This window comes from Dama dama, chromosome 18 (assembly GCF_033118175.1).
Source record: "Dama dama isolate Ldn47 chromosome 18, ASM3311817v1, whole genome shotgun sequence".
NCBI classification, from domain to species: domain Eukaryota; kingdom Metazoa; phylum Chordata; class Mammalia; order Artiodactyla; family Cervidae; genus Dama; species Dama dama.
In genome coordinates, this window is record NC_083698.1 from 73,468,278 (window position 1) to 73,484,323 (window position 16,046).

Below are 16,046 nucleotides of genomic sequence, written 5' to 3' on the forward strand. Positions count from 1 at the left end.
TTGGCCAGCAATTGTCTGGATCCATCTAGGAGTGAGCTGGTCTACTGTTGGGCAGCTGGGAGTGAAGTGAGTTGTGCCTGTGCCTTAGCAGAATCAGTCGAGAAAGTGGTAATTCTCCCAAAGTTGCGTGTAAGTGGAGCTGGGGCTCACAGGACCCCACTGGGGCCATGCCTGTGGGCAGACATCGTTTTCCTTTCCATCACTCATTTATGGTTATTTAAAATTCAGGTAGGTTATAGTATCAGATTCCATCAACGTGTGTGTAAACTCCAGTTCGAAAATTCTGTGACACTGAGAGAATCTTTTCAAGTGCTTTATAAGCATTTAATAAGCACTTACCAAGTGACATGGGAAGGCCACCTCCAAACTGTTTTGACACCTTGACTGACCCCACACTCTGGTGAGAAAGGTCTAAGTTAGCCAGCCTCTGTTCATGTAATGAATACATTGTGTAAATACTATTATAAAAAGATTTTTGCATTGAAAAACACAGAATTTAGAATTTTAAAGAGAAGGTGGTGGTGATTGGGGGTGGGGGGGAGATCCCTGTAGTTCTGTTTTCTTTCCTGGACTGTTCACTGATCTGAATGTACTTGGGATGCTGCTCGTTGGGATCCACGCATGAAGCAAAGCCCCTAGTCCAGCAGCTCTCCAGCGCAGGTGTGAAGACAGACATGTGAGAGCAGAGATCCAGCAAATGAGGATATGGGAGAACAGACACAAAATGTAAAACCGGAGGACCTGGCCTCACCCTCCTGGGTGAGAGCAGAGCTGTGGCCACAGCCGGCACAGCAGCTCCTGGAGGGAAGAGGAGCTGGCTGCTCTGGCCCCCGGGCATGTTCTCTGGGGTGGGACTGCTGCGAACTCCAGACAGCAAGGTGGGCGTGGGGAGAGTAGCCCCCTGCTACACTGGCCCTGCTTGCCTTCCGTCCAGGGAATTGGTCTCCCCTTCTAACTGGAGAAGAGATTCTGCTCCCACAAAGCACCCCCTGTTACTGTTAGGCATATCAAAACTGTAAATGCATTCTCTTGAAGGAGATGATGACACAGTCTCCTTCATGTGTGAGTTGGTATTATTTTCTTGGTTCAGTGGACCTGGTGACGCTTGGCATGGTCTTGCCTCCTGTTGTCTTGCTGTGTGCAGCCAGGCGCCTTGGAAACCACTGTCCCCTCCTGTCTTGGAACACAGGGTGATTCTCTTTTGCTCTGTTCCAGGTTTCGGTGACCCTCAGCAGCACCTCCATCCGGGTGGCTGTGCTGGAGGAAAATGGGGAGCGTGTCCTTATGGAAGGGAAGTTCACCCACAAGATCAACACCGAGAGCTCCCTCTGGAGCCTCGAACCTGGGAAGTGTGTCTTGGTGAGTGTGGGCTGTTGAGGCAGTGGGCGTGTTGATTCCTGCCAGCGGGGGAGTTGCCTCATGGTTTGCCACATAGCTCAGAAGGCACCTTTGTGGCCTCTACTGACTCACTGCCGCATCTGCAGCCTTGGCCCCTGGGGGTCCCAGTGCTTGGCTCCTTGAGGTGGAGCCCCTGTCAGTGAGAAACTCAGGGGCCCTTGAGTGCAGTCTGTCCTCCTGCCCACTCACAGACCACACACAGTGACCACGGAGGAGGTCCTGGCGGGGCACCATCCCCAGAGTGCAGCTGTGCTCACACTAGATGTGTCTCTTTAGTCCTCTCTCCAGGGATTCAGTTATATCTAAAAGACAAAACCAAATAAATTAAAAATTACACTGCAGATCATTTTCACGAATGCCAGTCTGGAGGATGCAGAGTTAATAAACTCAGACAGCCTTATTTGATAAAGGGGGTCTCAATTGGCTAAGCTAACCGAGGGTTTGTGATCCAAACTAAGGGGAATGTGTTCCAGTTACTACATTCTTCCTTCGTAAGAGCCTTGCACCTGTTCAGTGGGCAGCATGCAGGGAAGCTTCCTGCAGCAAAGGGAGACTGTATATTTGGCTTCATTCTTTTCCCTCCTCCTGGGGTGCTTAACCTGGGGCTTAGTGAAAGGGGTAAAGACGAAAAGAAAAATATTAAGTCTTTGGACAAAGAAAAGCTTCAGAATTTTATATAGAAATGTTCTTTAGGTACAATTTCATCAAGATCTACTTGTCTCTGGAAAATAGATGCCCATGGGCCTGCCTGTTTGGTCCTAACCAGCAAGGCCCCTGGGGTTCTGTTTGGCTTCTCTAGCTCACAGACACCCATGACAGATGGAACAGAGAGGATTCCACCAGTGCTGGGTTGGTTGGAGGTCTCAGCGTGCTCAGGACCCATGAGCACACAGCGGCCCCTCTGTGTGACACGGGCACTGGTGGCAAGTGCTGGCCAGGTCTGCCAGAGTCTTGTTTAGACCTTGCTCTGTTGCACATCCCCTGTCCTCCCGAGGTTTCTCCTGCTCACCATGAGTGTGTGACAGTTGTGATGATTTCCCCCCTCATTGCCCTGGGGTTCAGTCCCTCATCCCTTCACCCCTGTGCCTCCCCACTTGCAGCGCCATTCCCCAGACTATGGCCCATGTTCTTATCACCAGTTCCTCCATTTGCAGAATGCCTTCGTGGTCATGGTCTCATCTGGACTTCGCCTGGTTGCAGGAGGTAGAAAGCCAGGGTTTCATTATCCCCCTGCCTACCGAGGTCATGCCAGTGGCCAGTGGGAGCCAGCGGCTGGCAGGCTACCCTCTGCAGGTGCTGCTGTGATGGCTCAAGTGGTCCCAGCAATGTGGACTCGTGATCTTGGGTGCCCTGTTGTCCACGGGCACCAGGCCTCACATCACCTATGTGGGGTTGATGGGCTGTCCAGAGCAGTCCCAGCAGGCAGCTGCTGTGCTGGTCTGCCTCTGAGGGGCACTTCTGCTGTCTTCAGCCCTGTAAACCTGAGTCCGTGCCTGGGACGGAAAGACTGACCTCGTTGCTGGACCCTGAAGGTTCACAGCCTCTGTTCACAGCCCACTTCGTCTGTCAGGGTTGTAATCAGGATACTGAGGATTCCCTTTACTTGATGTTACTTCTGTGAAAATGAGGTTGTTACCAGGTAGCTCACTCTTTAGGGTGTTTGTCACAAGAGGTGACACTGACTTCTTCACACCTGTTCCAGAGCCATGTCATCTTGTGTGTTTTGTCCAACTTACATCTGAACACAGATGTGGCTTGCGGCCAGGGCATTAACTCCTTGTAACTCAGGCCTCCATCTGTTGCGTACAGGCACTCTGGCCTGGCTGTCTGAGGTGCCTGGCAATGCTGTTTCATCTCTGCAAGCCTGTTTTACAAACCAGGATGCTGACACTCAGCGTGAAGGGCTTGCTCAGGGTGGAGCCAGACTCCAGACCCGGAGGCCTCCTGTTCCCTCCTTCTCTGACTTTCAACCGAAAGGTGCCCTGGAGGGAGCAGGCAGGGGAGGAGAGCTGGTAGCAGTGTGGTGGTGTTTGTGAGAGGCTGCCCTGGGCCAGCAGGGAGGCCAGGGTGTCGCCGCCTCTGCCAGCCTTGATGACGTGGCCTGGGTGGCCGGTCATGTGCCCAGGCCCCGCGGTCACCCCAGGTCCTCCACTGGTCCAGGAGGAAGCTTGTGTCCTGGCCACCTTTGTGTTTTCCAGTTTGCTTTGCCGAGCACCTGCTGCTGAAGGGGTTATAAAGGAGCAGCGCTGGCTGTGGACCAAGGGACGCCTGTCCCTGCCGTGCGCGTGGCTCAGCTCTGCTCCTGCTCACCACACGGGGTCCATGGGGAAACCTCCGGGGATTGCAGGTGCTGCGCCGGTTCTTTCCCTGGGCTCCTTTGAGTGGCTTTTGTCATCTGTGGATGGTGTCACATTTCTAATGCTGCTTCACCACTTGTAGAAGGGAAAGGGGACTTGTTTAGAGCATCACATCCTCCTCTGGAGCTTTCTTGACAGCACAGGCCCCTGCTCACCTGGCGTGCACTTTCTCCTGAGATGTGGGGCTCTGCCTGTCTCTGCCTTCCTCCTGACTGTTGGTAAAGCCAACGCCTGCGTGTTGTGGCGACGCTGTAGCTCGTGGAGCTGGAGGTTTGCTGTGTTTTCAGTTTAGTTAAGTTATTTTATTGATGACACTGAGCGCCATGTATCTGAGATGATACTGTAGTGCAGTGAGCACGCTTCTTGGACGTGTGAAGATCGTAGTGCATCTGCTGCGAAGAACCAGTGCCACTCCCTCAAGCCTCTGGAGGAAGCAGCGCGGCTGCCGCCGTCACCAAGCCTGCTCTCTGCCTCAGTCCCACCAGCCACCTGAGCCCCATGGTACCTCTGTTCCTTGGTCTTAGAGTGAGGCTCAGAGCCTTGTGTGCTTATTGCTAAGTGCCAGACCCTGTGCTAGGCACTGGGGCGATTGAGGGAAATCATCAAGGGCCCACCTCCTCAAGTCTGAGAGGACTGGAAAGGGCCCCCAGATGTCCTCACCAAACCCCAGAACCTGCAGATAGAGCCTATTTGGAGGAATGGTCTTTGCAGATGACGAGATGATCCTGAATTATCCAGGTGGGTCCTAAATCCAGTGACAAATGTCCTTAGAAGAAGAAAAGACACAGACACACAGTGCCATGACAGCCAGGCAAGGTCCCCCAGAAGCTTCAGAGGGAGTGCAGGCCTATAGCGCCTCGATGTAGGCCTTCCAGCCTCCAGACAGAGAGGATCGATGTCTTGTTGCAAGCCCACCATTTGTGGGCTTTGTTATGGCTGCCCTGGGACCCTCACATAGGCTGTGTCACAAGGCACAGTTTCTGTGGGTGCCACTTGGGACAAGGAGGGTCCGCCCAGGGATGCCTATCACCTCGCCAGAGCCCATGGCCTGAGTCCTCACCTCCCAGGCAGGCTGATGCAGACATGCCCCTTGATTCCCAGCCACTGCTCCCTCCTCGCCTGAGCCCTGAGCCGGGATCCGCATCAGACACGCCCAAGCAGCCTTTCAGAGCAGGCAGGGGTGGCAGCTAAAACCGGATGACAGTTCTTGCCTCCCTCCCTCCCACACTTGAGAATGTTAAACGAGGCTGCTTGATTCTCAAGCAAGCTCCTTTCTTGGTTACGGAGACGTGAAACCAGGGCCTCCCCCTGTGCCTCGTTCTGTCCCAGAACCCGCGTCGGCTCACTGCCCTGGTTTCTCCCCGCAGGCGGGGCTAATGGCCGGGCTCTGGGCTCCTGCAGGCCATGGCCTCGTGCCTGTGATGCTCCATGTCTCTTGATTCGTAGCCATTTGTGAGGCGAAGCCTGTTAACATGCTGACACGACCCACACTCGAGTCATTTAAAGTCAGTTCAGGAGCTGCAGTGTTTGCAGACCTTTGTCCACTTGTCTTAAAGCTCACACTGCTGTGTGTGTGGTGCCTGAGCCTGGGAGTGTTTTAATGCATGCTGCACCGCCATATTTAGATGATTTCTTTAAATTACAGTTCTCAGAAGTGGAGTTACAGGCTGACTGTTGTCCTTGGCCATTGCCATGGCTCTCCCCGGAAGGATGTCAGATTTCTGTGACATCACCAGGCCCTTTTGCGCCCTAGCGCTGGGCTTGTTAATTTTAACTTGTCTTTGTTGACTTATCTGCATTTCTCCCATTTGTTCCTTTCCCTTTTTCTAGGGAGGATATGTGTTACTCTGTGAAGTGGTTCACCATCTTTGTTTTGTCGTGGGTGGCCACCTGCCCCTTTCCTGGCCCTGAGGGACCATTGTTCAGCTTAAAACACAGGTTAAGTTATGTTAGTATTTTGGCAAAAGCCCAAGCCTGGAAATTAGTCCAGGGAGTGAAGTGCAAGTTCTTGGCTTTCAGTACCCATGTCTCCCGGGACCCGTCATGTTTCTCAGGCTGGTCACATTTTTGGCATCATTGCCAATCCCCAGGTCCCAGCCAGGAAGAGCTGAGGCCTGGTGTTGAGAAGTAGGTGGCCTAAGGCATCATGTTCTGGCAGCATTCTGGAGAAGTTGCCCAGTGAACAGGAGGGATATGCCAAGCCTAACCAGAGGACCACACTCCCGGTGGACAGAGCAGGCACCCCCTCCATCCCATGTAGGAGGAGAGAGTGGAGGAAGCTCGCCAGCCTGTGGTCACTGCCTCCCAGCCACGCCCCCATCACAGCCAGCTTCGTCGGGCCCTCAGCGCTTTAATGGTAAAGTTTAAAAAGTTTGTTAACATCAAAGACTGGGAGATTCCCCACAATGGTACTGCCTCTGGCAAAGCCCTGAGAGGTCAGTGGTCTGGCTGGGGATCACGTCCTTGCCGCAGAAGTGCCTGGAGCTGAGCAGGCCCCCTGCTGTCTTTGCCTGTCCTCTGTCCTGGTTTCAAGGCAGCCCCCTGAAACATCACCCGCAACTTTCACGCACATCTCCTTGGCCCAAACTTGATCCCACGTACAGGCAGCTGCGAGGAGCCGTCTTTCTTGCTGGGCACACTGCCTCCCTGAATAGAAACAGGGTTCTGTGAGGGAGGGGAGGGGAGGGAGATGAGTGTTGGTGAGTCATCAGCACAGATTGGGGTGCTGAGGTAAGCTGATCCACGTGGAGTTGGAAGTTTCTGCGAGGCCATTTTGGGAAAACTGTTCAGCCAGCACTCTGGGGGTTCCCCTGAGAAACTGATTCTAGATCCGGGACGGGTTGCTACAAGGAACCTGGAGGAAGGCCGAGGGATGAGGGTGAGTTATCAGGTCACAGCAGCCACCCCTGACCAGCTGGGCTGGGGCGCTCCGAGTGCTGCATGGTCAGGGGCTGGAGCGAGTGAGAGCTGTTGAGATGCTGGACTTCCAGGAGCTGTGCTGAGAGAAAGCCCCTGCTGGCCTCCCACAGCTTCTGTTGGGGCTGGAAGCGTTGTCTCCCCGCCACTGCGGGGGTGAGGGGGTGCGGGAGGAACACCCAGGCGCTGCAGCCACGTGATGTCTGTGCCTGCAGGTGGGACATTGCAGGAGGGGCACAGCATCACCTGTGCAGGGTTCTGCTGGGGGCATGTCCCTGAGTTTAATCAGGAGGAAGCACCAGACAGACTCCAGATGAAGAATGGGTTTTAACAACAAAAGACAGCAGCGGCGGAATGTTCTAGGTTAAAGGGGACAGGCCCACTAAGATGTAGTCGGGACCCTGGACTGGATCCTCTGATGGAGGGAAGGGGAGCTGAACTCTACTGGGTTGTCCAAAAGCTTCAGGTTTTTCCTTAAGATGTTACAGAAAAATCCAAATGAACTTTTTGGCCAACCCAATAGTGAAGAACTTTCATATCTTAAGGAAGAGGCACTCACTGAAGTATTAGGGTTAAAGGGCCAAGATTCTGAAACAAATGTCCTGTAATTTACCACATATTATATATAAACTTACAGAGTGAGAGTGCAGACACACGCATGTGGTAAAAGGGGTAGTGTGTTAACAGTGGGTGAATCTAGGAAAAGGGTGTGTGGCTATTCTTTGTACTTGAATAATTCTAGTAACTTTTGTGATTGAAATTATTCCAGATAAAATGTTTTAAGAAATGAGATGGCACATAAGTCCATGAAAGATGCTCAGCATTGTTAGTTGTTAAGGAAATGCCAATTAAAACCACGGTGACTGGATCCTGAAAAGAATCGACAGTAGCTGGAGCTGGCAAGAGTGTGGAGCCCCTGGAGCTCCCCTGCGGAGAGGAGCGCCGTAAAGTTACACATACACTTACACTGCAGATGGCAAGGCCATAAAGTTACACGTACACTTACCGTAGGACCCTGCAGCCCCACTGCTGGGTGTCTGCGAAGGGAAAGGGAGACTCACGTTCACACACAGCCCTGTAGGCAGCCTGGTAGGTGACTGCCGAGCCCGGGAAATGCCCACCTGGCCACCCACAAGTGTGTCAGCCCACCGTGTCAAGGGGTTACCCCTCCATGCGTGCATAGCGTGGCTGAACGCCAGATCACTATGCTAAGAGAACAGCAGCCCAAGACACAGACCAACAAGACGGCAAAGCAAGTGTTGGGCTGAGGGGATCACCGACCAAGGGGACCAGGAACTTTAGGGTGTGGCTTGATAGTGGTGGCTACGTGGCTGCATTTGTCAAAACTCCTAGGACGGAGGTACTCTCACAAGTGAGTTTTACTATGTGCCAGCTTACGCCTCCACAAACCCAATTAAAAAAATATAACAATGTTAAAAAATCAAAACAAATGTTAAACCATCAGACTACTTTATCAAAGATATTATTTTTAGACCTGAATCCTTGAGCCCGGTTCCAAGAACATTTTCCCCGAGTCCTCTGGATGCTACATTTCGTATTGCTCAACCTGGAAAAAGAATAAAGTTCTGACCCACTAGCACAGGAATGTGATGACATCGTATTGAGTGAAAGAAGCCAGGCATGGAACACATAGCCTTTGGGTCCGTTTCTGGGAAGTGTCCAGAAAAGGCAAATAAATGATTTGTTGCCAGGGCTGGGGGAGGGCAAGCCTTTGGGCAGAGTGGGGAGTGACTGCTCATGGGTACAGGTTCTCTTTTTGTGATGACGAGAATGTTCTGGAGCTAGGCAGCCTCTTTGAATGTGTTGAGTGCATTGAATTGCTCACCTGAAAATGGCTAATTCTACGTTGATGTGACTTTCACCTTAAAGGTGGTGCTAGGCTCATCTTAATGCCTGTTGGGTGTGCAGAGTGCCCATGCAGACGTGTTCTGTGGAGGCAGGAGGCACAGGTAGTGAGGCCCCCCAAGCTCCCTGTCAGGATCAGTCCCGTGGTGCCCCCGAGCCGTGTTAGGCCCGGGTGTGTGTGGACCTGACTGAGACACCCCACCTGTGGTTTGTGTGAGAAGGACCAGCAGCAGAGCACCAGGGTGGGGTGCAGGCTGCCCCCCACACAGTGCTGTCGAGGGCTGTTGGCCTGAGCGTGGCTCTGCTCTGCCTGTGGCATTGGGTGATCCAGGTGAGGCGCTGACTTCCAGGTAGAGGTAACAGTATGTATTTTATAGGGCTTGCATTAATACTAATGATGCACGTTAAGAAAGATCTCAGCAGTGATAATGAGATCACTGCTGAGATCAGTGATCACTAACAAAGACACGAATAAAATAAATCTGAAGGGTTTGTTCTCTTTGGAGATTTATATTCTGTAAGTGGAGTTGTCTCTCAGTATCCTCAGGGGGTTGATTGCAGGACCCCCTGAGGATACCCACATCCAAGGATGCTCTCCTCTCTTATATAGATGGTGTGTCTGCACATAACCTACACACATCCTCTCTTATACTTCATGGCATGTACCTAATACAATGCAAATGCTGTGTAAACAGTTGTTGCTGAAGGAGACAAGTTCAAGTCTTGCTTTTGGGAACTTTCTGGAAATTTCTTTCCCAAGTATTTGTGATCTGAAGTTGGTTGAGTCAGTGGATAGAGGGCTGATTGTTCCTCAGAAGATCTCCTGGAATAGTATGGAGAGAGTGGGTTTCCCCCTCAGAAGCCTTTCACTGCACTGGCCCAGAGATCTGCAGTCCCATGAAGATGGGGCTCAGAGCTTGGCACTGGGGTCTTAGAGGGCCAGGTTAGGTCCATGCATGCAAGCAGGAGAGTAAGTCGGCAAAAAGCTGCCTGAGCAGCTGGGCAGAGCATCTGGACACAGAGAGTCTCTGACTGGAAACCGTGGTGTTGGCAGGGTAGAGGTCATTCATCTGATCAGGAGGGCAGGACCCCTGCCACCTCACCCCTGCCATCTGCACGGCCATGTCCACCCATGATGGTCAGAAGTGGGGCAGCCTTGTGTACTGGCTGTGCTCGCGGTTTTCTGGAGCTGTCTCCACTGTGTGACCCGCCCTGTCAGCGCCCACACCTCAGCCGCTCTCAGCGCCTGGGGCTGAGCTCTGCTGGACCTGGGCTCCGTAGGGGCTCTTGGTGCACCGGGGCAGAGGGCTGGAGCTGGCAGCACTGCCGCCCGCAGCCCATGTGCCATGGGGCACGCTGACTTACGACCTGTGAGCACGCAGTATCTTCACAGATGTCACTTGTCAGGATTGCCCACTAGCCAGTCACATGTCCTCATGGTGCTCCTCTGAGTAAGAGCTGCTCTTGCTGTGGGCTCGTCATCTCTATCACCCCTGTACCCCTTTGGGCGTGACTGGGGGTTCCATCCTGTCTGAGAGTGAACAGTGTGAGGTAGGGTCGCAGCTCACCTGTCAATTCTTGGTCAGCTGGTAGAGAGTTTCCCCAAGAACCCAGCCGCTGGGTGTAGGAAGGGGTGTGGCCTGGGCCCTCCCTGTGTGGTCCCTGGGATGAGTGTACTTGGCTTCACCTTCAGGCCAAGTCCTGCTATTCCGCATCTTGTCTTAGTTCCCCTTCCCGCCACCCCCCCCCCCCCCCCCCGCGACTCTTCTGTCGCCTCCCTGGGCTACACCATGAGGCTGGGCAGGAAGTGAGTCACATGCAGTGGTCGCCCTGGCCAGGCCAGGGAGGACAGTGGGACAAAGAAGCCTGGGCATCTGGTTGTGGGGGAGTCAGTCAGGCTGAATGCTTGGTCCCTTGTGTTCCAAGTCCCCCAAGCAGGCAGGAGGCTGGCTGCTTTACTTGGAAGCAGGAAAGGTCATTGGCGGGTGGTGAGCTGATGGGAGCTCAACAGATGGATGTTGAAAGAAGCTCCTGTTTGGGCCCAAGCTTCCCTTGGCAGCTCGGGAGGCTGTGACAGGGGCCAGGTACCATGGGTGGTGCATCTCAGAGCAGCTGGAAACGTCCCCTCTGATGAGCAGGCTGGACTTCTGGTGACTGAGCAGGTGGGGTTGCTGATGCCTGTGGGGGGTCACTTTTTCTGGAGGACTGGGGACAAGGACCATAGGCACCGCTCAGTCCTAGTTCTGGAGAGTGGAATCCCCAGTGTCCCCACATTCCCTGGGTCCCCAGTGCCGCCTCCCCAGCCCTGACCCTGTCTCTGCCCTCGTGTGCCAGGTGAGCCTGAACAAGGTGGGCGAGTATTGGTGGAGCGCCATCCTGGAGGGCGAGGAGCAGATCGACATCGACAAGATCAACAAGGAGCGCTCCATGGCCACGGTGGACGAGGAGGAGCACGCCGTCCTCGACAGGCTCACCTTCGACTACCACCAGAAGCTGCAGGGCAAGCCGCAGAGCCATGAGCTGGTACGGGCACGCACCCTTCCTGGGGCTTGAGCTGGGGTGGACGGGGCATGCTGCTGTCTGTGCAGCTGCCTCCTGGGTCCCGACACGGCAGCCCGGGCCTGGTCACCGCCTGGGATGGGGCTCTGGTTCCGTGCCTGGACCGAGAGCCCAGGTGGCAGGGCTGAGAGGTGCCTTTCCAGAGGGTCCTGGTAATGCCAGCTCACACCTAGGGCTGTCCCTCCCCTCAGCCCCTCCAAGACCCTCAGTACAGGAGGAACAGCCTGGCACCACCCTGCCTCAGGTCCAGTGCAGGTTTGATCACAAAGGACCAGTGGGAAGAAAATTCTTCCAAATCACTTTCGAAGTCAGAGACCTGAGAAGTGTAGCTGGCCAGCAGCCACAGAAGCCTGGAGGACATCAGTGACTGGAGAGGAGACTCATCTGGAGCCTGTGGTGGCAGAGACGAGGATTAGACATGTGCTGTCTTTCTCCTGTTTGATACTCCCAAGAGTGGCTGTTTAGAGAAGAGAGTTCCAGTCTCAGTGTCCCAAGTAAACCACATGGGGATTTGAGAGGGGGATTGAGGTGTAGAGGTCACAGCACATGTTCAAGGTCCTATAGCTGGTCTGGCAGCAGGGTGCGGTTGAACCCAGAGCTGGTGTCAGGCTTGTCTGTCGTCCCTCCCTGAGTCTCTGAATCGTCTCTTGATCTGGTTTGCCAACCTTCCCTGGGCTTATGCGGCTGGAGGCCAGGACTGTGGTTGACCATTGGCTCCCAGGCACCTGGTGGTCTCATCTGTGGAAAGTGGTCTCAGGCTGTAATCCCCGAGCTGGCCTAACACAGGACGTGGAGTGCAACCACCTCTGTGCACGTTTAGATGGTGGTTTTATCCAGTTAATGCTGCGTTTGCCTGCAGCCACCAGATGAAAGAGCAGTCTGAACACCAGCCTGATTAGAGAGGGCCCTGGGCAACTGTTTAAAGTTTGGGTGTCTGGCCCCAGAGTTGGCAGGCCTTTAGCCATGAGGTCTAAATAAGAAGCAAGAGGTCCCTGCTGATGAGCTCAGGGCTGGGATCCACTGATCCAAGAAGCATCTGAAGAAGAAACCAGGAGACACTGGTCTGATGGAAAGACTTCCGTGGTCGGAAGTGGTTCTGGCGGGACTGCCATGGGCCCGGCAGTGCTGACCGTGATGGCACGAGTGCCTGGCTGAGTGCAGTGCCCTGTGGAGACCTTCAGTGGACACATGGGAGCCCTTGGATGGTGGGGCAGGTGGTGGGACTCAGTGGTGACCCCTTGTCCAGCTGACCTGCTTCTGGACGGCCCAGCGCCTCAGGGCCGTGTTAGGAGAGGCAGGGGCACCAGCACTGCTGTCTGGGACTCCTCTGGGCTCAGCAGGGATTGGGAACGAATGTCTGCATACGGGGCCTGGCCTCCCAGGCTTCCCCCTGGACTGTCTTTGGCACATGGGGCCTTGAGGGACACGCAGTGTGGGGAGCCGGTTTGGAACCGAGAGAAGAGCGTGGAGGCATGAGGAGCCGGTAAAGCTCGCGTGGCCTAGTGGTGAGGCAGCTGGCCTCTGTGGTGTCGAAGCCCTGCACAGTCACCGTGGTCCCTGGAGGAAAGCGTCCCAAGGAGAAGAGAGTCAGCACGGCTGCAGGTGGCTGGATGAGGGTGGTGGGAGGAGAGGTGGCTTAAGAAAGTAGGAGGTGAGGGGCCTGGGGCAGCACCAGCATGGGGAGCGGGCTGAGGACCCTGTGGGGCTGGAGCAAGAGGGCCCGTCAGACTGCCCATGACGAGGCTGGGGCACAGGGCATCGCCGTGGGTCGAGCTCAGAGGGTGCGTCTCAAGTCGGAGCTCACTGGAGAGGGTTTGTCTCAGATGCTCAGAAGAGGGGCGTGGAGTGAGACTGAGAAGGAGGAGGCTCAGAGGGGGTGGTGGGCACGCGCTGGAGGAGGTGGGACGGGCTGCAGTCACCCTGTGACTGCTGGCACCTGGAGTCACGCGGTGGCCGGGGCCTGGGCCTCTCTGGTCCCTTCTCAGGGCGGCCTGTGGGCAGCAGCGCTGGCGGTGCCAGGTGCTCTTTCTAAGGTCCTTGGTGTGTGTCAGGTGGGCCAAGTCGAGGGTGTTACATACTGCTTGTCTTTGACATGTTTGCTGCTGCACCACTTAGGTGTAATAACAGGGCAGAGAAGACCACGTCAGGAGCCCTGCAGTCTTGTCAGACACCAGGAGTTTTCCCCTCAGCTCAGTCTGTCAGCCTAGAGGTTAAGAGGTGGGTAGGGCTTTCTGGCCCTGTGGCCGTGAGTCTCTTCATTGCTCCTGGTCAGAAGGAAGGGGAGAGGGTTTCCAGCCCAGTGTGTTTGCAGGGAGGACATGGAGGGCAGATGTGGGGACCTGGGGGGACAGGGGGCCTCCCTCACTTCGCAGCTTCCTGCTGCCGCCCCCGAAGCCTGGTGGTCCAGACTGGGATGATTGAGCCCACCTTTGATAACAGCTTTGGCCCCTGCCCCCAGTGGCTATGGGATCGGTGATTGGTGTGTGCAGAGTCAGACATCCTGAGGTCTCTCCCTTTGAGTCACAACCTAGGTCATTCCCAGACTATCTGAGAGCACAGGCCTGGAGACCACCACCCTTGGGCCTGTCTCTTGAAAGGAGAGTAGAGACCCTTTCTTACAGCTCAGTCAGCTTTGTGGGCTGTGGCCCTCAGGTCATTTGGAGGCTGGTCAGATACTCCTGGTGAGCAGGGACAGCATCCAAACCAGGAAGATGGCTGGTGTTGCTCTGGGGACAGGATGGGGGGCAACCCGAATGTGGGGAGCACAGGCTTGCGGAGGGTCTGCTGTCACCCCAGGCAGGTCCTCTTCCGGAGGAAGTAGAGCAGAGTTCTGCTCTGGGACGTGCAGGCCTGGTGACTACAGTTAACCTCTCTATTTTCTGTTTGTAGAAAGTCCATGAGATGCTGAAGAAGGGGTGGGATGCTGAAGGCTCTCCCTTCCGAGGCCAGCGATTCGACCCGGCCATGTTCAACATCTCCCCGGGGGCTGTGCAGTTTTAATGACCGGAGGAGAGGACGCCCTCGCCGGCAGGGAAGCGGGGCCTCAGCCATGCCCCTCAGCTCCCTCCTGCCGGGGACTCGCTGTCTAGTTCACCTTTGCCATCCTTTCTTTCAAGGGTGAACCCGGCCTCCACCCTGGCCCTTCGTCTCCAGACTGTTTCAGAGCAGGGCGGGGCTGTGCGTCCTGTGCCGAGGGGGTGTGGGGGAGCAGGGGCTCTCAGCGGGCGCTGCTCTGGGCCCTGCCGGCGCCACTCGCCGCTCCCTCCCTCCCTGCCTCCACTCGCTGCTCTGCTCGTCTGCTCTCTGCTTGCTGTTCTTGCGTGGGGCAGGCGTGGGTGCCCCTCGGCTGTGGAAGCACAGGCAGGGATGTGCAGACTGAGGGCCGGGCTCGGGGCCAGTTTGGGGAAACTGCCGCCTTGCCCTCTTGCTGGGTGTGTTCTTGTGTAGTCTTGCCCGTCTGCTTGTACGTGTCCACTGCCTTCCTCAGCCTTGTCAAGGAGCCACGGAAACCAGGGTGCTGGTCTCTGGTTCTGGATGCTGGAAGAGTCTCTGGTGGCCTCAGGCACGGCACTGCAGGATCTCTGTCCTCTGAGTGGCCTGTCCTGCTGCCACCCGGCCTAGCACTTTCCCCTTGGGGAACTGGTTCTTGTCAGAGCGAGCTGGGCCAGGCCCCCGCAGGAGGCCCCATGTGTGTCCCTGCTCGCTGCAGCCCCTGGTCCTCTCTTGGCTGAAGCCTGGCTGTGCCGCCCAGAGCTTGGGACCCTGCTCCTGCGGCTCTCCCAGGACCACACGGCTGCACCCTGGAACCTGCCCTTGAGCTCTGTGTGCTGGACTGGGGGAGGAAGAGCCCTGGGGGTGGGGGCGTTCCTTCTAGAAACTTCCCCCTTCAGCTGCGTGGGTGGGAGCTGGTGCATTGCCATGTGTGGGGGCAGGTTTCTGGCTCACAGGGCCCTGTAGACACATCCCTGGGAAGCAGTTGCTTGCTCTGATGCTGTCATGGGAGCTGTGTTCACCTGGTGACTGGTGGGAGCCCCACCGAGGGGGCACGGAGCCCTGTTGTTGGCTGTCGTCACTGAGGCTGGTCATGGAGCTGCTGAGGCCCCCCTTCAGCATCCTCTGGATCTCACTTGCCCCACGTAGTGAGAGGTCTCACCGGTCTGTGTGAGAACCATTCTGGCACCGTTGCCTGGCGCCATGCCTCTATCTCCTCCCCTCCGCCACCCCCAGAGGGTCTTCTCCCGTCCCCAGGTGGGGTCTGAGGCCTGCACCTTGGCTGTTTGGGAGCTGTGGACTCCATGGTCAGTTGTCTTCCTTTTGCCTGATTTTATTTTCAAGTGTTTGCATTTCTCCCCACCCCCCTGGGGGTCACAGCAGCTTACCGGCATCTGGGAGTGGCGGACTAGGGGGCCTGCCATCCTGTGAGCAGCCTGCGCCCCTCGCTGCTGGCCTGAGCCCTGGAGTCTGTGCACTCTGCCTGTTTTCTCTCTTCAGACACGGCAGGAGCAGTTTGGCCACTGAGCTCCATCAGCTGAGGTCCAAGGAAAATGGGGTGCCCGCCTGCGAAATCACCCTGTCTCCGGTGTTGGTTTGCAATAAATCTGTATTTAAGCATTTCTGGGTCTGTGTGTGATATTTTCTGCCAAGACGATTTTCACTATGTGGTCATTACCCGAATTCTAGCCATCAGGCCCATGTATACAGCAAACACCAAAATGGGAATTCCTAAATAGCTCCCAAAGCTGTTTCTTATCCAGCCTGCATCCTGGCAAGACTTCACACAGCTTTCAGAAACATAATAAGCTTTCGATCAGGAAAAGAGATTGTAGCTCTAGAGCTGACATCCATTTCCAAGCAGGATTCAAAAGACTTCAGCCAGAGGGTCCTTAGTGCCCCATTTAGCTGCAGTGGCCCCAGAATGCTGGGCTCATGCTTGTGCCTGCACCCCTCCAG

The 16,046-nt window shown here is 55.5% G+C and overlaps 1 protein-coding gene across 2 annotated transcripts in view; it reads left to right on the forward strand.

Annotated features, from left to right (window-relative positions):
* NUDCD3 (NudC domain containing 3) overlaps positions 1 to 15,707 on the forward strand; it is a 69,059-nt gene extending 53,352 nt beyond the window's left edge. Inside the window, exons 4-6 of one of the 2 annotated variants that reach the window (XM_061165607.1) lie at positions 1,216 to 1,359; positions 10,872 to 11,060; positions 13,986 to 15,707. In XM_061165607.1, the coding sequence (XP_061021590.1) occupies positions 1,216 to 1,359; positions 10,872 to 11,060; positions 13,986 to 14,096 (444 nt within the window). In that variant the 3' untranslated portion in view covers positions 14,097 to 15,707. The remainder of the gene's footprint in view (positions 1 to 1,215; positions 1,360 to 10,871; positions 11,061 to 13,985) is intronic. The other variant, XM_061165608.1, reaches the window with a different exon arrangement.
* Positions 15,708 to 16,046: the final 339 nt, after the last annotated feature.